The 24,467-nt window shown below is 37.4% G+C and overlaps 1 protein-coding gene across 1 annotated transcript in view; it reads left to right on the top strand.

Moving 5' to 3' along the window:
- The first annotated feature begins 10,880 nt into the window (after window positions 1-10,880).
- Window positions 10,881-24,467, top strand: part of NEB (nebulin) — a 263,307-nt gene continuing 249,720 nt past the window's right edge. The window contains exons 1-7 of the mRNA XM_049772977.1: window positions 10,881-10,916; window positions 15,405-15,446; window positions 17,623-17,826; window positions 19,915-20,022; window positions 20,481-20,585; window positions 23,700-23,804; window positions 24,396-24,467. The exon at window positions 24,396-24,467 is cut by the window's right edge and continues 33 nt beyond it. Of these exons, the coding sequence (XP_049628934.1) occupies window positions 10,881-10,916; window positions 15,405-15,446; window positions 17,623-17,826; window positions 19,915-20,022; window positions 20,481-20,585; window positions 23,700-23,804; window positions 24,396-24,467 (672 nt within the window). The remainder of the gene's footprint in view (window positions 10,917-15,404; window positions 15,447-17,622; window positions 17,827-19,914; window positions 20,023-20,480; window positions 20,586-23,699; window positions 23,805-24,395) is intronic.

Raw genomic sequence — 24,467 nt, 5'->3', positions numbered from 1 at the left:
AGATTATTTTGGGGCCACATTCCATGATGCTCAGAGACTACTTTGGGGGAGTTCTTTGGGACCATATGCGTTGCCAAGGCCAATGGCCACATACAAGGATCTTGCCTTACCCACTGTGCCATCACTCTTGTTCTATAGAACAAAATTATCTGATGTTACTTAATAATATTGTTTCATGGTTGCATGACTTTTAGTTATGTCAGATGAAACAAAGGCTGGGAGATGGTTTTGTTTGTTTTTCACTTTGATGTTCCTTCTCTGGGGGCTATTACAATGAAATGTGCTTGAAATATCACAGAAGGTTAAGACATCCAGTATTTTCTATACTTGTTGACAATGGAACCACATTCTCAGAAACTCATATTGAGAAAGGCCAGTCCCATTTCACTTGTAAACTTAAGAGAAAGGGCAGCCAAAGAGAGGTTTTATAAGACCTGGGAATAGCTTCCATTTTGGAGAAGCTTTGTGACCTCTAAACCACTTACATTCAGTAGGTCAAAAAGATGTCAGTTTTTATGAGGAATTGAATTTCAAGAGTAGACCTAGACTCTTAGAGGCCTTCCTGGGCCATTTGCAAATCAGTGATAATTATTTTCCACTCTTTCCCTGTTCATATTTTCTCCATGGTCAAAGATTCTAACTTTTACTGCTGCATGAACAATCACAAAAACTGCTGACAAACTCCTCCACTTTGCTCCTTGCAAAACAACCTGCTCCAGGAATACAGTAATATAAATTACATATTAGTTCAAACTCTATCTAATTAGTGAGGCATTACCATATAAAATGTCAAGAGCTCTAAAATCCATTTTTTTTTCCGGGCGACACCAGTTTGATGCTCAGGGGTTACTCCTGGCTAAGCGCTCAGATATTGACCCTGGCTTGGGGGAACCATATGGGACGCCAGGGGATGGAATCATAGTCCTTCCTTGGCTAGCACTTGCAAGGCAGACACCTTACCTCTAGCGCCACCTTGCCGGCCCCTAAAATCCATTTTTAAAGGAAAATTTGTTTAATAACTCATTATCTAATATCCAGAGACAATAGAGATGAGGACCAGGAGAACTAATCCACAGAAGGACGCCTTCCATAAATAGTAGAGCAGTGCAGTTAGAGTAGATAAGGGACTACTATGATAACTAATAGTTGGAACTGATCACTCTGGACAAGAACTGGATGCTGAAAGGAGGTAAAGAGTACTCCATTCATTAACAATAGTGCAAACCACATGCCAAGAGACAGAGACAGGTGAGGTGGGGGAGTAATATACCCGCCTCTGAGGCAGGCAGGGGTGAGGGTAGAAGGAAAACAGGAGACTTTGGTATGGGAAATGTGCACTGGGAAAGAGTGGTATACATTGTATGATTGAAACTCAATCATGAACAATTGTGTAATCATGGTGTTTAAAAAGAAAAATAATTTAAATCATCACCCAAGTATGACTTAGGTGGACTGGTTTGACATGGAATGGTCAAATGTAATGGTTTGACATCCCAAAATGCTACTGTCTCCACAGTGTCCCATGAAAATGAAAAGTGATGTGACAGTTTACAACCAGCTCAGATGAAAACTAATAAATGATGAAATGTATATTCAGTTAAAATAATATCATCCATATCTACCAGAGGAACCATTTAAATTGGCAGTTCTGGTATCAAGTAATAGTGATGGTAGGGCAGTTACCTTGTATTTAGCAGACCTGGGTCTGATCACCAGCATCCATATAGTGACCTTATATCCATATAGTTATTCTTTCAGGAGTCATCCCTGAAACAGAGCCAGGCATAAGCCCTAAGCAGCTATTTGTTGACTCCCCCTCAAAGACTATTGGCAGTTCTTTGTTTCATATTTACATATATAGATGTATATGTATGTTATTTGTGCATATATTGGTAATTTTTAAGCATTAGCCCTAAACTTTGCCAATAAGATAAGAAATTAGACATTCTTTTTGGGGGAATAGTATTGGTGCTCAGGGCTTACTCCTTGGCTCTGTGCTCAGGGGATAATTCCTGGCAGATTGGGGGACCATAATAGGTGCAGGCATTGAACCTGGGTTAGTTGCATGCAAGGCAAATGCCCTACCCATTCTATTATTGATAACTCTAGCCTTATATTTAGACATTCAAACTAGCTTTTGAGAAGCTTTTTTCTTGAATATATCTTAGACATGATTTGTTTGTAAGGAATGAGAGTTGGATACATTGTGTAGGAAGTTTGTCCAGAAGAGCCACACAAAAACAAATTTTGTTTTTACCTATTTAATTTCATCTGAAAACTACTTATATGTTAGCAATTTGAGACTGCCATTTTTGGAAACAAACCCATTTGTGAAGGTAAGTTGGTGAAGGAGAGTAAAGCTCTTGAAAGTTCTGATCATTTACTTCATTTTTTTTGTTTGTTTGTTTTTGGGTCATACTCAGCAGTGCTCAGAGGTTACTCCTGGCTCTGTGCTCAGAAATCACTTCTGCAGGCTCGGGGATTATATGGGATGCTGGGATTGGAACCACTGTCCTTCTGCATGCAAGACAAAAGCCTTACCTCCATGCTATCTCTCTGGCCCTGATCATTTACTTCATAACTGGATAACTATGAATAGTGGATTAACAGCAATTTCAAGCCATTCTATGGAGAGAGTAGAAAAGAAGTCAGATTAAGAAAATGTTTGACTTGTCATATTAATATTAAGATAAAGAGATAGACTGCTTCCAATGCAGGACTTTCCAAACAATCAAACCTAATGAAAGAGCGCCCTTATATCCAATTCCTTCAAGAGACCAGGGACAAGCTAAAAGAAACCTATGAATAGTTCAGAGGATAATTTTAATATAAAAATATCTCCCTCTCTGTTTTACATTTTTTTAATGGTCTGATTTTAGGGATCATCAGGAGGAGAAGGTAGAAGCAATCGAATGATTGGGAAATATTAGTGAAGGTTAATGTATTCAACATAGATTTGGGAAAGTGCATTATGCTCGAAGTTCTGATCATTTGAAAAAGCTCTTTTCAATGTTAATATAAATTTATATTTATATCTACATATCCTGCAGGGCTATTGAATTGGCCTGTTTCATAACTGAATGTGGTTTAATTTATGTCATATAATGTGTATTTCTAGAACATTTTCTTTTATAAATGTTTGATTACATTGGCATAAAACATTACAATATGTAGAAGAAATAGAAATATGAGGATGTCAGAATATATTATGTAATGTACTATTACTTAGTTGAGTAGTCAGAATCTGCCACAGCCAGTTTCTACTTTATATTCTTCATTATGTAAACCTTCATTAATCTAAACCAGACTAATGTTTGTTCTCTAAGCTTGTCACATCCTTTCTCATGTCCACTCACTAATCAGAGTGCTCTGCCCTCTGCCATTTTTAGTTTCAAAATGCTGTCCAAAATGCACCAGACTGAATTACAGAACTGAGAATGGCAAGAGAGAGAAAGGTGGAGAATGGGTGGGGAATGATGAGACAGACTGGAGGAACGTAAGGACATGCTTGAGGGTCTTGGGCACTGTAGTGGTATAAAGTTGAGGTAATTATGTACATCAAAGACTTGAGCCCTATGTATTCAAGAAGATAATCTTTTTCTCCCAGTTTTTACTTTGCACTATTATTTAAAATGCTGTTAATACTAAAATTTCTGGCATACTATGTTCCAACTCCAAACCCACCACCAGTGCCAATATCCTCTCACCAATGTCCCAAAGTCTACGAATATCCTCTATTCTGTTTCCTAAGCAAGTCATTTAAAAATTTTTAATAATTATAGTTTGGGTCATAGACTTACAGTAGTGTTGCTGCTTAAGGTTTTGATATACATAATTACCTTATTTAGCAACACAAATGGAATATATTATATAAAATTATATGTAATCACTCTATAATTATATATAATATTATTATTAAAATAAATATATAATATATTAAATAAATTTTTGTGAATTTATTATAATCATTTTATAATAAAGTATATTTATAAATACATATATAATTTTATAATTAATTTGTAAATATAAAATAATTATAAAAATTTTATGAAATTAAATAAAGTAATTACTAATTAAGTATATTAATATATTGAATATGTTTAATATATTAGCAATTGTATTAAACTTAATAAAAATAAAAGTAAAACAAGTATTTATATCAAAGTCAAGAAAGAGTTTACCATTCTGTACCTAGTGGTAGCTATGTGTGTGCTCATTTTCCAGTACATGCTAATGCAGACATATGTCCGAGATATCTGTATACTTTATTTTATAACAAAGAAAAAATTAAAGTAAAGTATTACAATTACAAACTGAAGTGAAAGAAGAAGAAATATGCACAATCTACCTTGATCATCTCAGGGATTATAGAGTAGACATACTATCTAATTCAATATGAGATAAAAGTAGATTTTCAAATTCAGTAAGTAGTAATGCAACTTGGAGATAGCAATTAACATATTTAACTGCAAATAAATTTGAGGAGTCTATATGGTTGCAGATATCACAATGTGGAGGAAATTTTTATACTACACATAAAAGATACAAGTTACAAATATCCATAAATATCAATAATGCCTATAAATAAATGTGGCAGATGAAAATGGGTAAAGTAATAAACAAATGGTAAATAAACATAAAAATTAGTACTGGAGAGATAATTTAGGGGATGGGACATATGTTGGGTTTTTGTTTTTGTTTTGTTTGCTTTTGGGGGGCCACGCCCAGTGACGCTCAGGGGTTACTCCTGGTTACGCACTCAGAAATCGCTCCTGGTTTGGAGGACCATATGGGAAGTCAGGGGATCAAACTGAGGTCAGTCCTAGATTAGCGCATGCAAGGCAAACGGCCTACTGCTTGTGCCACTGCTCTGGCCCCTGGACATATGTTTTAAATGGAGGTGGCCTAGACTTAATCCCTAGCACCACAAGGTCCCCAGAACATTGACAGGAATGACTCTTCTCTTGGGGACAGACCACACCCAATGGAGTTTAGGGCTTACTCCTGTCTTCTCACTCAGGGATTGCTACTGTCAGGTGCAGGGACCATATGGAGTACTGGGGATTGAACTCAAGACTGCTATGTGCAAGGTCAACACCCTCACTGCTCTACTATCACTCTGGTCCCACACCATCTCAATAAATTCAATCCTAATACTTAAATCTTATTGACAAAACAGAGTCACAGTTTACCCCTAACTCTTGGAATTGAGAAGGAATATATTATTCATTTATTATTGTGTGAGGGATCGCTCATCTTCATTGCACTGCCATGATCATTTCAGGGACTGTCATACTAGGATCATATTAGATTGGTACCAGATCAAACCTGGAGCCTTTATTACTGAGTTATAGTCCTGGGTCGTCAGAGAGTTTTTTTTTTTAATGAACATTTTTCTCTCCCAAAATAAATTCTCATTATAAGCAAAAAGTTCATAATAATAAGTCTACTACTAGTGTATGCTCAACAAAGGAAACATGCAGGATGGTAGTTGGTATGCTACATGTAATAAATATAAACTAAGGAACAGAAACTGTTTTCTTTTTCTTTTTTTTTGTTTTTTTTGTTTTTTTTGTTTTGTTTTGTTTTGTTTTTTTTTTTTTTTTGGGCCATACCCGGCATTGCTCAGGGGTTACTCCTGGCTGTCTGCTCAGAAATAGCCCCTGGCAGGCACGGGGACCATATGGGACACCGGGATTCGAACCAACCACCTTTGGTCCTGGATCAGCAAGGCAAACGCCACTGTGCTATTTCTCCGGGCCCAACTGTTTTCTTTTTTAAATATAATATTTTTATTTAAGCATCATGATTATAAACATGTTTACAGTTAGGTTTCAGTCATAAAAATTACACCCCCCTCTTCACCATTGCACTTGTCACCAATGCACCCCATCACCCTCCTCTCCCAGCCCCTCCTTATCTTCAAGACAGGCATTTTATTTCTCTCACTCACTACCATTGTCATAATAGTTGTTGGTGTAGTTTTCTTTCTAATTTCACTCACCACTCTTTGTGGTAAGCTTCATATCATGGGCCAGTCCTTCCAGCCATCATCTCTATTGTCTCTGGGTATTATTACAATAATATCTTTTATTTATTCCTAAATCCCACAGATTACTGAGACTACTCTGAGTCTGTCTCTCTCCCTCTGACTTATTTCACTCAGCCTAATAATTTCCATGTCCATACATGTATAAGAAAATTTCATGACTTCATTTTTCCTGATTGCTGCATAGTATTTTATTGTGTATATGTACCAGTTTCTTTAGCTATTCATCTGTTATTGGGTACCATAGTTTCTTTAGCCACTCATTTGTTATTGGGCAACTGAGTTTTTTCAGATTCTGGCTATTATAAATTGAGCTGCAATGAACTTAGGCATACAGAAAGCATTCTTTTATTGGGTTTTTGTATTCCTAGGGTATATCTCTAGCAGCGGTCTTGCTGGGCCATATGAGATCTCAATTTTTAGTTTTTTGAGGAACATCCATATTGTTTTTCAGAAAGGCTAGACTAGACAGCATTCCCACCAGCAGTGAATGAGAAGGAACAGAAATTTTTTTAAATTTAATTTATTTAAAGAAAATGCATGACATAGTTGACATAACTAATAATAATAAATTTTTTAGGAAGACCAAAAGCAGCATATTTTTTTAAAAAAAGTTGAAAGAAAAACTAAAGAGATGGAAGAGAAAGGAAAGAATATTTTTGAAAACTATTGACTCACAATGAGTTCATTGAAGCACCAGCAGAAAGTTTAGTAAGCTCTTCTTTAAAAAAAAAAAGGATAAGAGTTTAAAAAAATGCAGCAATAATGGTGTGAGAGTGGCAAGTGTTGTTTGCATAGGCCCAGCAAAATATGGGTAAAAAAAATATGGGTAAAAAATATGGGAAAAAAAAGCCTTGTCCCAAATACAAAGAGATCTTATCCCTGAATTTCTCTGGCATAAGACTGAGAAACAGAAATTTTTATATCATAATCTATATAATCCAGAAGCACAGTTAAGAAATCAAGATGAGGGGCCGGTAAGGTGGCGCTAGAGGTAAGGTGTCTAGCCAAGAAAGGACCACGGTTTGATACCCCGGCATCCTATATGGTCCCCCCAAGACAGGGGCAATTTCTGAGTGCTTAGCCAGGAGTAACCCCTGAGCATCAAATGGGTGTGGCCCAAAACAAACAAACAAACAAAACCCAAAAAAAACCCCAAGAAATCAAGATGAGAGCTGAGCACCAGCTATAGAATCAATGAATACAAAATTGTAAAATCCTGAAAGCAGATTTTTGAAGTTTGAGTAGTTAGTGATCTGTCTAGAACTGTGCTGCTTAGTTCCATCTCCACTAGCTATCAACGGCTATTGAAATTTAAATTAAATAAAAAATGTAAAAACTCAGTTCTGTCATCACAGCATTTAAAATATTCAATAGCCACATGAGGCTGTTGGCAGTCAATAGTGCTGGTTTAGAACATTTTCATCAAGGCAGAAAATTCTATTGTATTTTGCTTGTCTAAAAAAAAAAATTTAAGCCAGAACCAGAGCAGAAAGGAGAAAAAGAAAAAGAAAGAGGCAGAGAGACTGTGAGACAGAGACAAAGGAGACAGAGATCAATGCCCAGATAAAAATAAACTCTTTTCCAGGAAAATAAAAATAATCATGATATATGAATTAATATATGAATAATCTCATTTTCCAATTGGGGAAACTAATAGATTATATCTATGTTAGAAAAATTTAGAAAAGGTCAATATAGGCATTTTAACAAATGTGTTTAAAAAAAGATAACAAACTAACAGGGGCCTGAGCAATGGCAAACTAGTAGGGTGTTTGTCTTGCACACAGCCAACCCAGGATGAATCCTGGTTTGATTCCTGGTATCCCATATGGTCCCCCGAGCCTGCCAGGAGCTATTTCTGAGCGCAGAGCCAGGAGACCCCTGAGCATTGCTAGGCATGACCCCAAAACAAAAACAAAACAAATAAACAACAACAACAACAACAACAAAAAGCTAATAAAAATGGCAATTTGGTTCAGGGAGCAATCCCTAAGTGCAGATACAAAAGTGAGCCCTGGGGTCAGAGAGATAGCACAGCGGGTGTTTGCCTCGCAAGCAGCCAACCCAGGACCTAAGGTGGTAGGTTCAAACCCCCAGCATCCCATATGGTCTCCTGTGCCTGCAAGGAGCTATTTCTGAGCAGCTAGCCAGGAGTAACCCCTGAGCACCGCCGGGTGTGGCCCAAAAACCAAAACCAAAACCAAAAACAAAAACAAAAAAAAAATTAGTGAGCCCTGAGTAAAAAAAGGGCATGCTCCAAACAAAAAATAAGCAAAAAGCTTCTTGTCTTGCAAATAGCTGACATGATTGATCCTTCAGTCCCATACATTGTTCCCCGGCACTGCCAGAAATAAGGCCTAAACTTAGTGACAAACATATGCCCTCAGCACAGCAAATGTGACCATAAAATAAAATAAGTTAAGAATACTGACATATTAAGAGAGCAAGCAAATCAATTAAAAGGTCAACTATTCTCAGTTTCATTTACCAACATTTGACAGAGAAGTATGTATATGTTTGAAATGTAAACTTATTCTTAATACTGAACTAGAAAAGAACCAGAACAGTAATTTCAAATCCTTAGTAAGGCATGAGGGACTTGAAATTTTTGGCTACAGTGGATTGGAGAGTGACTAAAGCTGTGAAAATTAACTTTAGGTAGAAAATTGTTAGATCACTTCTGTAAATTAAGCATCTTACACCCTAAGTTGCTCCTTGTAATTTGTAATTTATTGATTTGCATTTTACCTGCTCTTGCTGTTTAGAAATCACCCCTTTGGTGCCTGCATTCCACTTAACTTCTAGGGGTTATCTAAGTGAAGAGAAAAACTGTGTCCAAGTCTTTTGTGACAGAAGACCTATATTCTTGGTTTTAATGAAAGAGGAAAGATAATGTACAGCCTTTTTTTTTTTAAAAATCAACTTTAATGGAAGAGGGAAGATAATGTACAGGATTGTGGTATAACCCCTGTTTTAGCCATAGCAAAATGATAGGATCTTATTTCTCTTAAACCAATGTTAAACCCAATGTCACCATGTTTTCTGGCTCAAATTCCTCAATTTCTTTAGCAGCAACACCCAACTTACCTGTAGCTTACCTGGTGAGCTGTACAAGATCTGTACAAATGTTTCTACTTTCATGAACAGTGGACAAAAAATTAGGGAAGAGTCAGAGTTCCTCACATATGCATACTTTCTCCTAAATTAATATGCATGAGTAGGGCCATAACTGACAAAAAAATTAAACAGGCATTTGAATCTGTTCTGCCAGGATTTAGGTGAACTTCCATTAACATTATATATGAGTAGTTCTAAGCAAGCAATTTTTCAGCCTTTCTCCCTATTGGAATTGATGAACAGGTGGTTTCAGAAGATCACTCAGTATATTTAGCTCTTGAAATTTGAGCAACTGAAGATCTGATTGGCTGCTCTCGACACATGGTAATCCCAAGCCGAGGCACTGCGTTGGCTTTTGCCTGGGGTTCTCAGGAGGGGAGAGTTGGGAGAGGATTTGCTGCCGAGGAAGTTGATTTGATAAATTGAAGGTAAGATCAGTTTGTGGGTTTTTCTTTAATGCATTCTCCAGAAATGATTCATTAACATTCTTGGAAGTATCTCCCAAAGTTTGGGGTTGTAATTGGGGAAGTTCGTCATGAAAATGTCACTAGGAAAGTCTATGACCCCATTGCCCTATCAGGCCTAGGTAGTAAACTGACTTGGTGTGTATAGTTGAGTTGAGTTTCATACTAACCAGATTATTCCTTATCTGAGTTGGTTTTTCTTGTCTGCTAGATTTCCCTCTTCCCCATTTTCACATTGAGTTTAATTTTTCTAAATGTACCAATATGAAAAAGGATCTCTGTCCTATGTTCCTATATATATCCTGGTCTACTGGACTTCATTTGCCTCACAAGGAGTGGCAGTTTTTGCTCGCTTAACAAAACCAGTATTGGTGGGTGTTGGTTTACTCACGTCCCTTTGGGCATAGGGACAGCTGCTCCTAGTCATCATCCACTTTCATCAAGAGAGAGTTCCAGGCTGGCAACGGGCTAAGAAACTTTGGGAGATCCTTCAGTTAGGTCCTGAATTAGAACTTAGGCCGAAGTTATATGTGATTTATATGACCTTCAATTGTGGTTAAAGTTTTTTTGGTTACTTTTCAGGTTTGCACAAGAGCTAGAGAAGCAAAAGAGAAAATTCTATACCAGACAATGGTGTTTGGGAAGAAAACACCCCTCTATTTTTGAGGTTTCTATTTTTCTATTAGAAACAAAATGTTTTTAATGTTTTGGATGTTCTGCATTGAAGTAGACTAAATATTGCACAAAATATAGGAGCGCAGTGTGGAGACTTGTACTGTTCTGTTGATATTGAATGTTTTGTGGGGAGTGGGGTATATGTTTGTATATACGGGGAATGCCAATTTCTGGTGGAAGTCAAATGGACCTTACTTACACTAAAACTTTTGCTTAAGTTATGTTTCTCTAAATTTTGGAAATCTAAAAATTCTGCTTCTCTGAATCCAAACCCACTTAATCCCTTAGCTCACTTCCCTTTACAGTTTTAATTAAATTGACCATATTGGATCAGGTATACTTCATATATTAATTAAGGTTATGAAGAAAGAAATGTACAACTTTGGTTTGTAGATTAGTATTTAAATATCTTTTTATAATAGCCTGCAAAAACACAAGTCTGTAGAATAGATGTGTTTTAAATTTTGTTTTGTAATGTTATGAAATTATTTCTGTACCAGGGACAGATTCTAATGTGTCTTTATTTGTCTGAAAAATGAAAAGTTTGTAGGTGCAACTACTACACTGGGAAAATGGCAGATGACGAAGAATATGAAGAGGTGGTGGAGGTAAGATGAAAGAACCCATATCTGACAGCAAGTTATTTTATATGGTACAGTGAGAACCATGCAGATGAATTAAAATTATATTATCTACTATAATTTTAGAATCATCATTGAAGCCTGAGAAGAGAATATTTTATGTTCAGTTTCATTGTAATTACGTGGGACTCAGAACTGAACAAAAATGTTTCCCTCTTTAAATTATTTTTTAAATGTGTTGAGGTTTTAATTTGTCTTCTAAACTTCCCTATCACCTCCTAACTGCCTATGATCAAGGAAACATGGACAGTAAGATAGTTCTGGAAACAGAATTTTATTTATTGATTACAATGATAATCAGTGAAAAGAATACCTATCACTCATCAACAAATTCAACAAATGTTACCCATTCAAAAATTGTTGAATTCAACAAATTCAATCTACAGACAACATAAATGAACTGTTCATAATAAGATACATATATGTTGGCCATATATAAAATTATATATAACATTCATGTGCACACACAGAAGCAAAAAAGAAAACTCAAGATGGTCACAGTGACAGTTGGAGCCACACCTTCTCTCTGAACCATTCTGCTATATCACCAAGAGAACAAGACAAGATTTGCTTTTAAATTTTGGAAAAGAACTGTAGGGACATCTAAAAAAACCTCTCAGATTATTGGCAGCATCTGATACATTTTACTATTAATTGCTTAACTTATAATTTTTTCTTTTATCGTTTTACAGTTTTTCTTTGCCAGTTCTTACTTGTAATTTCATGTTCTAGAAATAAAATAAAAAGTTTTAGAGGCCGTGATTCATATAAATATATTGCCCTGACTCTGAAAGTGCCTAATAATAGTCAATTTATGCTCATGAATAAAACATAAAAAGAAATCTCTAAATTTCTAAGACACAGGGACATTTGAAAATATTTGCTTTTTAAAACTAAAAGTAAAATGAAAGGAGACTAGATAACACAAGGGTTAAGGCAATTGCCTTGCATATAGCCAACCTTGGTTTGATCCCTAGTGCTGCATACATTCTTCTAAAGAGCCCCCGGAGTAGCTCTATTTGGGGGGGGGGGGGTTGGGTCACACCCAGCATCGCTCAGGCGTTACTCCTGGCTCTATGCTCAGAAATCGCTCCTGGCAGGCTCAAGGGACCAACCATATGGGATGCCGGGATTTGAACCACCGACCTTCTGCATGCAAGGCAAACACCTTACCATGCTATCTCTCCGGCCCCTGGAGTAGCTCTTAAGCACAGAGGCAGGAGCAAAGCCTGACCACAGCTCATTGTGTCCCCCAAATTGAATCCAAAATAAACAAACCAAAACAGACACACAAAAGAAAAAGTGGCATGATGATTCAATGCCTTAAAGTACTTCCTTGGCAAGCTCAAGATCACGAGTTGCAACCTTGATGCTGCTCTATGATCAGCACAGTTTAATTGTGATTCCCCAGTGAAAGAGCACCTGAAAGATGGTGACTAAGAAGCAACCAAACCTTGTAAGATTGTTACGAAGGGCTGAAGTTCAATAAAAAAAAAATTGTAATTGTGTATCTCACAGTGAGTCCATTAAAAAGTTATTAATTAAAAAATAAAAAAAGTATCCAAGGAGGCAGAGCAATAGTACAGCAGCTATGCTTGCCTTGCAAGTGGTCAATTTGGGTTCAATCCCTAGCACCCCATGTGGTTCCCTGATCCCACCCATGAGCATAACCTGATGCAGCCCAAACTCAAAAAATAAATAAGTACATTAGAAAGCACTCAAAGCAAGTGTGAGATGCTGAGCCTACCCAACTGATATAGATGCACTCAAGAAATCCTGACAAGGTCTGGGCCCTCAAGTGAAATTACCCAGAATTTCCAAATACAAATGTGACAGAATTTATCTGTGAAGTCTATTTCAGTGAAGGGTCTGTATTGTGATGAAGAAAATAGTTGATCAGTACATGAAAACAAACTAAGACATACTATGATATTTCAATCCTCTGGCCTACATATGAAGGGCTGCCTTGGTGTTCAATTTTATTTTACCTCCGACATTGCCCCTCAGTTAAAAAAAAAGAGTCCTAAACACTGATTAACACAATTGTAGATGAAAATGTCTTCATTAGGATGGTAATGCCAGGAACTCTTTTTAGCCTTTCTCTCAAAAATTTCTCGCCTTTTAAAAAAATGATGGTGTTCCTAGGTCACTGAAAATTGTCCTAAGACTGAGGCTTGACAAGAGGAACTACATGTCATAAAAAAAAAAAAAAAAAAAAAGCAATGGCTAGTTTTCTGCCAATTGTTTCCTGGCTATTTGGTTCTCTTTGCTGGCGCTGGATTGAGCCAGCAAGGCACTTCCCCACCAGACTTTCTGTAGCAGCTCAGAGGCAAGGACTCTCTGACCTCAACAAAGAGACTTGGAAAAGGGTTGGAGGCAGTTTGATAAAATGGTCAGGGAAGTTTAAAAAAAGTTAGGAACTCTAAAATATGTAACTCTGAGGAAGATTGAGCATCTAAATAAAGTTGTGCTATTATTCTCCAACTTGGAAAGAAAGGAAAGGAAGCAAAAATGTACTATCTAATTAGTGGTACAGTTCTAAAAGAAGAGGTAAGATTTGGATGTAGGTGAATGCTAACCTTTCAGATCATGTTGCCTTTGGTGGGTTAACTTATCTCTAAGATCTACTTAGTGTGAGCATTGCACAGGTAAAATTGGATGACTACCAAAGATTTCTAAGAAAATTAAAAATTACGTTGTGCTAAATTCTTCCCATATAAGGAGTTTGGGAGTGCCCTTTTGTTTACCATCTACTGTTCAATACATTTTTCTAGCTTCCTAAAAATTTTAAATACAATTAAATTAAAATTTGTGTTGGAGAAATAAGTCAACAGGGAGACCCATTTTGTTCCCCAGCACCTCAGGCTCTCTCTCTCTCTCAGGAGCTAATCTAAGATTAGCTCCTGAACATCACAGATGTGGTTTACAAACAAAAAATTAAGGATCATTCCTTTAATTTCATATTTTCTCTAAGTCACTATGTTTTGTGTGGCCAGAAGTGGTGAAAGAGTTGGTCCTTGCCAATGTCTAAATAATCTGAGCCATGGGTAGTAGAAAGGAGGCCAATTTACCTCTCAGTTTCTCCCATTTTTCCAAGTGTAACTTTTTGTGACATGGAAAAGAAAAATGAAGCAGAGAAGTTTTGACATTTTGACAACTGTAAAAATGAGTCAAATGTTGGGTTTTTATTCCTTTGTATGCCTGGGAATAAACTAGCCTGTCTTGTTCTCATGGCTTTTCGGGGGAGGTGAGGGGCAGGATTTCACTACCTTTATGCATTGGAGATAAAATGTCAGCCAATTCCTATGCAAGTCTATTTCTTGCTAGTGATCTCAGAAGGATAAAAGTGAATTTGACTTCATATCCAATCTGCAGGTACCTCAGAGTCATCCCCAGAAAATTCAGCCTCCTTTTTCCACATTTAATGACCAAAAATACTCCAGAAGATTATTTTCCTGTATTAAAAAGATATAAAGAAAACTGATGTAGAGATATCTAGTCTTTGGGTCACTTTATTTCTTCTTACTGCCACAATAAAATCCATTTAAAATGAAGGGATAGTGTGTTTGGCCACATCCAGAGGTGCTCAGGGTTTACTCCCAGATTTGTTCTCATAGGCTACTCTTGGCAGTACTCTGGGGATCCTTTGTGGTGCTGGAAATAGAACTAGGGCTGGCAGTGTGAAAGACAGGTGTTTTAACTCCTGTACTGTCTCACTAAAGCTTTTTATTCATTACTAGGTTTATTTGATTGTTAGTCATCAAACAGTGAGGCTTTTTAAAAGTATTTTATTGAGGTCACTGTGAATTACAATTCCTTCATTGTTGTATTTCAGGCATACAATGATGGTGAAAAAAAGGGCCATTTCCACCACCAGTGTTGACCTCCCTCCACCAGAGTTTCTAGCATGCATCCCACACCCCCACTCATAGCCTCCTGGCCTAACAGTGTAACAGGTTCATTTTGTGTTTAGCTTGCTAGTATTTGGATCTCTTGATTCTACTGTCTTTGGCTTTCGCTTGGATATTTAGTTCTGAGAATTTTTTCCCCACTCAATGCACCTGAGACCAAAACAGTGAATTTTTAATCATAGCTTTCTTTATTTAGCCCACACTTTCAGGAAATTGTTTTTATATTAATTTCTTGGCAAATTTTATCTTGAGAATACCATGAGGGAAGATTGTACTTCTTTCAAGTAAAGTAAATTTTTCTGATTCATATGCCACCTGAAATACTTTTCTTCTCACTGTGAATAGCATATATAGGTTGATGGCATTCATTCTAACTTCTGAAACTTCAGTTAAGCATGTGTTCCTAAAGATGATATTGATCAGTCCTTCAGATTTTGCCAATTAACAGAGTTGGTAAAATAATCCAGGAGGGTTAGGTGAGGTAAGGAAGATGTGATTTCTGCTCTGTTTCTGATAATGATTTTTTTGTGTGTTCCTTATATAGTACTACACGGAAGAGACAATCTATGAAGAGGTGCCAGGCGAGGTAAGGTTGAGTGGCCTCTGCATGAACTATCTGCTCATTAAATCATGAGAGTCTCTTCTCAGACCCCTCCCCCAGGGCCACAGAGCTGGCCAAGGAAACATATGAGGGATGCTCATGCCTAATGCTATAAAATGGCATCTCTGTGCTCAGTACAGTGGTACATTAGCAAATGGTGCCTTTTTTGAAACCATTTGGGTAGGCAATCTGTCTAAGATGGCCAGGAATGGTACCCTCTGTTGTGATTGTGTAGAGATATTAAAGAGACTTTAGTAGCTGTCACCACCCTAACTACAGTAAAAGGACAGCTTTACACTTGGAATTGTTTTAGTGACTAACAGTTTTATTTTGTGGCATGCCAGTTTTGCCAGTAGAGGTGTGACCCCAAGTCTTTGTCCCTGAGCATGCTGCCTAGAGTTGAGCATGTTCAGAATTCCAAGAAAGCCATTCCTATAAAATCTCCCAAATGGAATTCTTTAGGGTGTGTGTGTGTGTGTGTGTGTGTGTGTGTGTGTGTTTGTGTGTTGTTTTGTGTTGTGCCACATCTGGAGATGCTTAGGACTACTCCTGACTCTGCTCTCAGGGGTTACTTCTGGAGTGCTCAGGGTACCATATTGGGTGCCAGAATTGAACCAGGTTGGCCAAGAGCCATTCAAGTGCCCTATTCACTATACTCTTTCTCCAGCCCCAAAACATTTCTTCCACATTTTATTTTCTAAAGTTTGGTTAGTTTGTTTTAGAATCACACTCTGTGGTTCTCAGGGATTATTCTTTGCTTAGAATTTATTCCTGACAGGCACTGGAACCATATGAGGTGTCAGGGATCGAGCTTTGTTTGGTGCAAGGCAAAAACCCTACCTACTGTGCCACGGTTCCAGTTCCCACAACGCAACTTTTGAACAATAATCAGATATCAAGGGGGGTTCTATGAATCTACAAGCTCCTATTTCATGATCCAGGCTGGAACTCTTTCTTTGGTATCAATAATATTTTCTGTAGAGGAAATCATGCTATAAAATGGCATTTTAAATCTTGGCCTAGATTCAAATATTGGGCTCTCATTTATTTTATGACAATGTATTATATGAAATAATAAATTCTCACCTTCCACGTACATAGAACTGTTATGAGGATAATTACCCTATTATATTGCATCATTATTCTAGCCCACCTAAGCCTTTGTTAGTATGAATGGCTCTTCAGTTCTCTATTAATGACTAAGCCAAACGAATGGTAATCACTTATAATACTTAGGTGATTCACTTTAAAGTATTAGTCTTTGTTTCACTGTATAGGGGAAAATGCCTACAAACCTGCAGAATAAACAATTGAATTTTTCTGAGATTTCTTTAAAAGTTAATATTCAAATCCAGCTTCAAATTTTAGGGTCACGAGATAGCTCAAAGAACTGGAGTTCATGCTTTGTGCAACTCAGGCTTGATTTTCAGCCTCTTTCTTTCCTACTCTCCCTCCATAAAAGAACTTTAGAGTTTGAATATTATTTGATTATGTTAATCTCTATTATATAAACCTACATTTGCTTAGAATATTTAAGAATTTCTTGGGATCAGAGAGGTAGCTCAATGAGCTTTTCTTGCAGAAGGCCTGGGTCTAGTATCCCTTGAACACTAAGCTAAGAGTAGATCTAAGCATTGCCAGGTGAGGCCTCCAAACCAAAATAATAATATCAACAGTCATATCTAATTTTTATTTTATCCTACCTTAAAGTGGACCTTTGCAAAAAGAATTTTAAGGCAATGTTTGAATTAGTAAGTGGGGATCTCTAGTCCCTACACAATCTTCAAAAGTCAGTGTTCAGTTTTATATAGCATGAGTTAGTCTTGAGATGGATCTACTGTATGTTTCTTTGCTTTGACCTATTTCAGACAGGGAAAAGTAAAATGAGTAATATAACTCTGAATTCAAGTCAGATTAATGTTTACCAGGATCAAAGTATCTAAGTTTTTGGGGGCAGGAGTGATAGTACAGTGAGTAGGAAATTTGTTTTGCATGCAGCTGACCTAGGTTTGTTGCCTGGCACTCCATATGATTCCCCAAGTTCATCCAGAATGGTTTCTGAGCACATTGCCAGTGTGGTCCTAAAGCCAAACAAATGAAGAAATAAATTATCACAGTTTTCACTTTTGTAACTATGTTGAATTACATGTCGATTTTTCAGACAATAACAGAAGTCTATGAAACTACTACCACAAGGACAACAACTGACTATGAGCAGCCTGAAATTTCCAAGCCAGCTCTGGCACATCCAGAGCCAGCAAAACCGACGGAAAGAAAGAAGGTTGTCCGGAAGAAGTTGGATTCTTCAAAATTCATGACTCCGTACATTGCACATAGTCAGAAAATGCAGGATCTTTTCAGTACAGTAAGTGTCTAGTAAATTCTGCTCCTCTGGTTTTATTTCTCAGAAGTAATGGATCTCAACATTCTGGATGATGGTTAGACATTTTCCCTCGAACTTGGTTGAGACAAAAGTTATTTTGTAAAAATACAAATTCTGTGACTCCATGTTTCCTTTTGTGCAATTCATTTGTATCATCACAGTATCAAGGGAAGCGTCATTATTGAAATAATTCCTCCAAAATAGGCATAAGGCTGGAGCTGAGAGGTAGTATAGAAGATAAAGTCCTTGCCTTGCAAACAGCCAATCTGGATTCAATCCCAGCATCCTCTATGGTCCTCAAGCACTGACAAGAGTAATTTTTGAGTGCAGAGTCAAGAGTAACCTCTGAGCAGTGTTGGGTGTGGCCCCAAAACCAAAAGCAAAACAAGGCTAATCAGAAACCACTTACTGGTCCTGAATAATTATCCATTAGCTAGTCCAAAATAATCATAAATACAGAGTGATTGGAAATCAAGTCATATGAGCACAACGATATCTCTTTAAGTCTCAGTAGAATTCCTCTTAATTAACTTAGCTGACATTCTGTAAAATAATACTACCTCAGATATGTGCAGTGAAGAAGAATCAGGTAGATTAGATCCAGGACCAGACTAAAAACTTTTTGAAAATTGAGGATCAGAATATTCAATTCACCTTACAGTGGGCTTCAATTATAACTGTACAGTGACCTTTGTGTGGTCTTTAAATATGCAACATCCAGATATTTTGGTTTAGTTGACCCTAGGTGAGGCAGCATAGAAGGATTGTTAAAAGCTGCTTTGGTAATTCTGGTGTGCAGCCCGAGCTGATCGTTCTCCTCTTGATGGTTTCTGATACTCAACTTTTAATATGGCCATCCAAGTCCATCAAGAGTTAAGTACTGAGTGCAGAGCCAAGTGTGACCCTTGAGTACTTCCAGGTGTGCCACCACACACACACACCAATAAAAGAAAAAATTTGGGCCTGCAAAAATAATACAGAGGGTCAGGTTCTTGCCTTGTTTGCAATTGACCTGGGTTCAACCCCCAGTATCACATATGGTCCTCCACACCCCCATAAAGATGATTTCCCAAGATTTTTTAGGGACCAGATTAGATAGTACAGTGGATAAGGCATTTTCACTTGACAGATCAGGATTTGATCTCTGTCATTCCATATGATTCCCTGATCACTACACTGCCAGATGTAGCTAAATAAATCCCAATAACATGAACAAACAAGCAAGCAAAACCATATTTTTAGTGGTAGCTTCCAGAACTGAATTTTTTTGCATATACACTAATAGTAAAATCCTCTGCATTTGACTCAGTTTCCTTTTTTATTTTATGAAATTATTAAGGCTCAGTCTTTTTTAATCTTTTTTTATCTTTATTTCTTATTTATTAATTAATTTATTTATTGGTTTTTGGGCCACACCCAGCAGTGCTCAGAGGTTACTCCTGGCTCTGCACTCAGAAATTGCCCCTGGCAGATTGGCCCATATGGGATACTAGGAATTGGACCAGGTCCCTCCCGGTCAACCACATACAAGGCAAAAGCACTACCGCTGTGCTATTTCTCCAGTCCCGCTCAATCTTTTTCTATGATAATAAAATAACAAAAATATAAAAATAATAATAATTTTGGAGCATTTTCAAAACAAAATCTGTAATAAAGTATCTGTACTCCTATTATTTTTTCATAATTATGAAGATTAATTAATAAATTCATTTTAGATTTTGCTTTTCCAAGGGAAAGGACAAATAAAACTTATTATAGTTCATAATTGTTATAACTTGAAGAACTTTAAAAATCAGACAGAGGGTGCCGGAGTGATTTATCTTGCATTACCTTGCACGTGGCTGACCCAGGATGGACCTGGGTTCGATCTCTGGCATCCCATAAGGTCCCCCAAAAGCAGGAGTGATTTCTGAGAGCATAGCCAGGAGTAACCCCTGAGCGTCACTGGGTGTGGTCCAAAAACCGAAAGAAAAAAAAAAACAAAAAAAAAATCAGACAGGGATGAGTATATTGTTCAATTTTCTTCTGCCATCTTGCAAGGCTTTGGCTAATATCTGATCTTCTTTTCAGAATAAATACAAGGAGAACTATGAGAAAGCAAAAGGACAGCCAACTGCCATCACAACTGATACGCCAGAACTTCGCAGAATCAAGAAAGTACAAGATCAACTCAGTGAGGTGGGCCACAGTACTAAAATAAAGAAAAGATAACTTTCAAAAATAAGCTTACTGCTCCGCATAGGGAAGTGTAGAAGTATGTGCAGAGAAAATTATTGTGAGCCACTTCAAAACTTTGGAAGTAACTTTGCTTTGATTGTATAGCTCTAAATGTGTCCCCAAAGATTGACATAACAATTTACTGTAAGAATGTTATAAGTTGGAGGTTTCAACTTAGTTGGTCTTCCCTGGTAAAGCACTAGCTACATGAAATTCAAACAAAAGCAGACAAGCAGCAAATTGCAATTTTCTGCTGATCTTTGAAGATCACTGTTATTCACCTACAACATGGAAGCATAGTTTGTGCTGCAGACATAGAATGATTGGGTCAATGATCTCAGGTTAGAAGATATTCTTGAATATATTCTCAATTTCCTGATTGTCTTAAATTCTGTGTGGACATTTATTTTCTTGTACAGGTTAAGTATCGAATGGATGGCGATGTTGCCAAAACTATTTGTCATGTGGATGAAAAAGCTAAGGACATTGAGCATGCAAAGAAAGTGTCGCAGCAAGTCAGCAAGGTAAGGAGGATAGCTGGGAGAGAAGGCATTAGGTCTCTGCCTGATTTTAGAGGAAAAAAAATTTTTTTATATATTTTATTTAAACACCTTGATTACATACATGATTGTGTTGTTTGGGTTTCAGTCATGTAAAGAACACCACCCATCACCAGTGCAACATTCCCATCACCAATGTCCCAAGTCTCCCTCCTCCCCACCCAACCCCCACCTGTACTCTAAACAGGCTTTCCATTTCCCTCATACATTCTCATTATTAGAACAGTTCAAAAGGTAGTTATTTCTTTAACTAAACTCATCACTCTTTGTGGTGAGCTTCCTGAGGTGAGCTGGAACTTCCAGCTCTTTTCTCTTTTGTGTCTGAAAATTACTATTGCAAGTATGTCTTTCATTTTTCTTAAAACTCATAGATGAATGAGACCATTCTGCATTTTTCTCTCTCTCTGATTTATTTCACTCAGCATAATAGATTCTGTGTACATCCATGTATAGGAAAATTTCATGACTTTATCTCTCCTGACAGCTGCATAATATTCCATTGTGTATATGTACCACAGTTTCTTTAGCCATTCGTCTGTTGAAGGGCATCTTGGTTGTTTCCAAGATGTTGGTAAATAGTGCTGCAATGAATATAGGTGTAAGGAAGGGGGTTTTGTATTGTATTTTTGTGTTCTTAGGGTATATTCCTAGGAGTGGTATAGCTAGATCGTATTAGAGGAAAAAATTGATGAGGCTCTGTGAGCTCGAATTCTCCCATCTACCATGGAAGGATTAGAGGTATCTGGAGAGCCCAGAGCCCAGGGGCATGTCTTCAGGCACTACAGTTTGGAAGGTAGAGCCAGTGTTATCAGGATCTCTTACTTTTTTTTTTTTTTAAGAAGTTAGGGCACATATGAGAACTCTCAAAGCCTCCACTATTGGCAATTAATTTAAAAAAATTAGTGACTTGTAAGAAACAGGTTTAGTCCCAATTTATGCAATGATGGATAGATTACAGCAATATGTGGAGATTCAACATTATGATTTGATTAAAAATAATGCACTTTTGGAATAAAAAAGGGTGGAAAGCTTGCCGGTGAAAAGCTTGCCAGGTCTCAAGTGAGACTCCCACATTGCATGGCTGCCTTAAACACTATCAAATATGACCCAGCTGGGGCTTAGTATCACTGCTTTCCCAGGTTAAGCACCAAACTGTTAGGTGGAAGGGGGGGTAGATCTTTGTCAGGAGAGGTCACAAGAACCCACAGAACCTCTGAAAGACCCCTGTAAAATAGTCTTATATTGTTAAGTTGAATTTCATCAAAATCTTTTTGCTCTTCAAAAAACACAATTAAAATAAAAAGCATATATTTGTATAAATCATTTGTAACAGAAGTACCAGTATTCAACAGGGCATGTGATTCAGTGGTAGAGCATTTGTCTTGAATGTGTAAAGCCCTGGGTTCGATTTCTATAGCACACATATGTACATGCTTATGTATGTATACACACACCAAAGCCTCGTCTATTTTGCAAAGGACTAGTGTTCTAAGTATATAAAGTACTCTAAGATGTAAAATATAAGAAAATTGATTAAAATTGTTGAAAAGTATTAGTTATTAGAGAAATATACATTACAACTATGAGGCTGTATTCATAACCCACACATTAAAATGTCTTAGATTTGAAAAATAGAACATGCAAGTGCTGGTGTGATTATGGCTCAACTGAAATACTGTTATTATGCTGCAGGGGTATAAAATGGTGCAGCTAAGGCCAGAGTAATAGTACAAGGGTTAAAGTATTAGTAAATGCAGCTGACCCCAATTTGATTTCTACCAACACGTGGTTAACAGCACCACTAGGAGTCATCCTGAGTCAGGAGTAGGCCCTAGGCATTTCTGGGGTGACCACCCCCAATAAATTAAAACAGTGCAGTTACTTTAGAGCAATTTTTTACTTTTTTTTTTTTTTTTTTTTTTGGTTTTTGGGCCACGCCCGGCGTTGCTCAGGGGTTACTCCTGGCTTTCTGCTCAGAAATAGCTCCTGGCAGGCACGGGGGACCATATGGGACACCGGGACTCGAACCAACCACCTTAGGTCCTGGATTGGCTGCTTGCAAGGCAAACACCGCTGTGCTATCTCTCCGGGCCCAATTTTTGTACTTTTCTTAAATAAATACATAAAATATAGCATAATTCTCTAGTTCCTAATAATGTATTGAATATATAGACAGTTTATGTAGATACAAAACTTTTACAAGATTATTCCTTGCAGCCTTATTTGGTCAGCATATTTACTTATCAAAACAATAGATCACAAGACATACAATCATACCATGGGTATTACTTAGCAATAGAAAGGAAGATTTTGAACACAAATGATGATGACAACAACAGGGTCTGGAGTGATAGTACAGCAAGTAGGATGCTTACCTTGCTTGCAGACAACTTGGGTTCAATCCCTGGCATCCGTATGATCCTCTGAGCCCTACCAAGAATGATTTCTGAATACAGAGCCAGAAGTACACCCTGAGCACCTCTAGATGTGGTGCACTCCCCTTAAAAATAACAACAACAAGAACCAAAACAACAACATTAAGTCACAAAATCATCTTGTTGACTGAAAAAGGCTGGAATAGGTAAAATAGAATCTATGATTTCATGTATGTAAGATTCTAGAAAGCACATTCTAATTATAATTATAATATAACATTGATTCTATTAATTCTATCATATAATATAATTCTAATTATAGAGTCAGAAGGGTCAGGGATTTTGAATGAGGCTGAGAAAGAGAAGTTGCAAAAGAAGTACACAAAATTGAGATAGAGCTGTCAGAGGTCTCCTTTTCTTGATTGTAGTGAGGGATTCACAGGAGTAAAATATATCACACTTCTCAAAGGATAAACTTTAAGTACGTGGGGGAAAGGCTAATCATTTCACTTAAAACTAATTAAGGCAGGAGAAGTCTAGGGGCAGATTGTACATCATTATTTTCACCCTGAGGCCAGGAGTATTTCAGTGTGTGCAAACCCATACAATTTTGAAAACCCCATCCCAGCACTTTACTTTGTTCTTCATGCCCTTACATTTTGGATGAGGCATACAACAACACATCTGTCTTTTTTCCATATAGGTCTTATACAAGCAAAACTGGGAGGACACCAAGGACAAGTACCTGCTTCCCCCTGATGCCCCTGAGCTTGTCCAGGCCATCAAGAACTCAGCCTTGTTCAGTAAGGTAAGAACCTCACCTCCCTGTCCCTTTGGCACCTACTATTTTAAAGGAATACCAGGTGAGAGCCCGAGGATGCAAAACACAATTCCCCAAACTCTTTTGTGAGACAGGCAAGGGAGGCTTGAGATGACAGCCCCTGGACAGAGTGAAGGCAATAATAGTCCAGGACCTGTTGGGAATTAGAGCAACATGGAGGGAAACTGTGCAGGATGAATGAAGGTGTCCTAGTGTTCTAGCTCTGAAAGACCCTCAAAACCTACAGAATATTATAGACCCCTGACTATCTACAAAGCTACACTGTGGCTGTTCCTGGTTATCAAGTTTATGAAATGTCTATTTTGTGACAAAAAGATGCTAAGTGCTTGCTGATTCCTTACACAGATACTGGGACTGGTTGAAAAAGGCAAGTAAAGGCAGAGAGCTGAATCAAAATCATGGGGTTTTGTAAAGCTGCAGCTCAGCTTTCACCCTGAGCTGATTTCCTCAAGCTGTTTGTGGATGGTTTTTTGATAATATATAGCATGTAACTGATTACATTGTCCTGTGTTTCATCTCAATATGTTTCTCCTAACATGTTTCTGTTTTCTGGTTTAGAAACTGTACACTGAAGACTGGGAAGCTGACAAAAGTATGTTTTATCCCTATAATGATAGTCCGGAGCTGAGA

Source organism: Suncus etruscus, chromosome 5 (genome assembly GCF_024139225.1).
Source record: "Suncus etruscus isolate mSunEtr1 chromosome 5, mSunEtr1.pri.cur, whole genome shotgun sequence".
In the NCBI taxonomy this organism is placed as follows: Eukaryota; Metazoa; Chordata; class Mammalia; order Eulipotyphla; family Soricidae; genus Suncus; species Suncus etruscus.
This window is presented reverse-complemented; position numbering and strand designations above follow the sequence as displayed.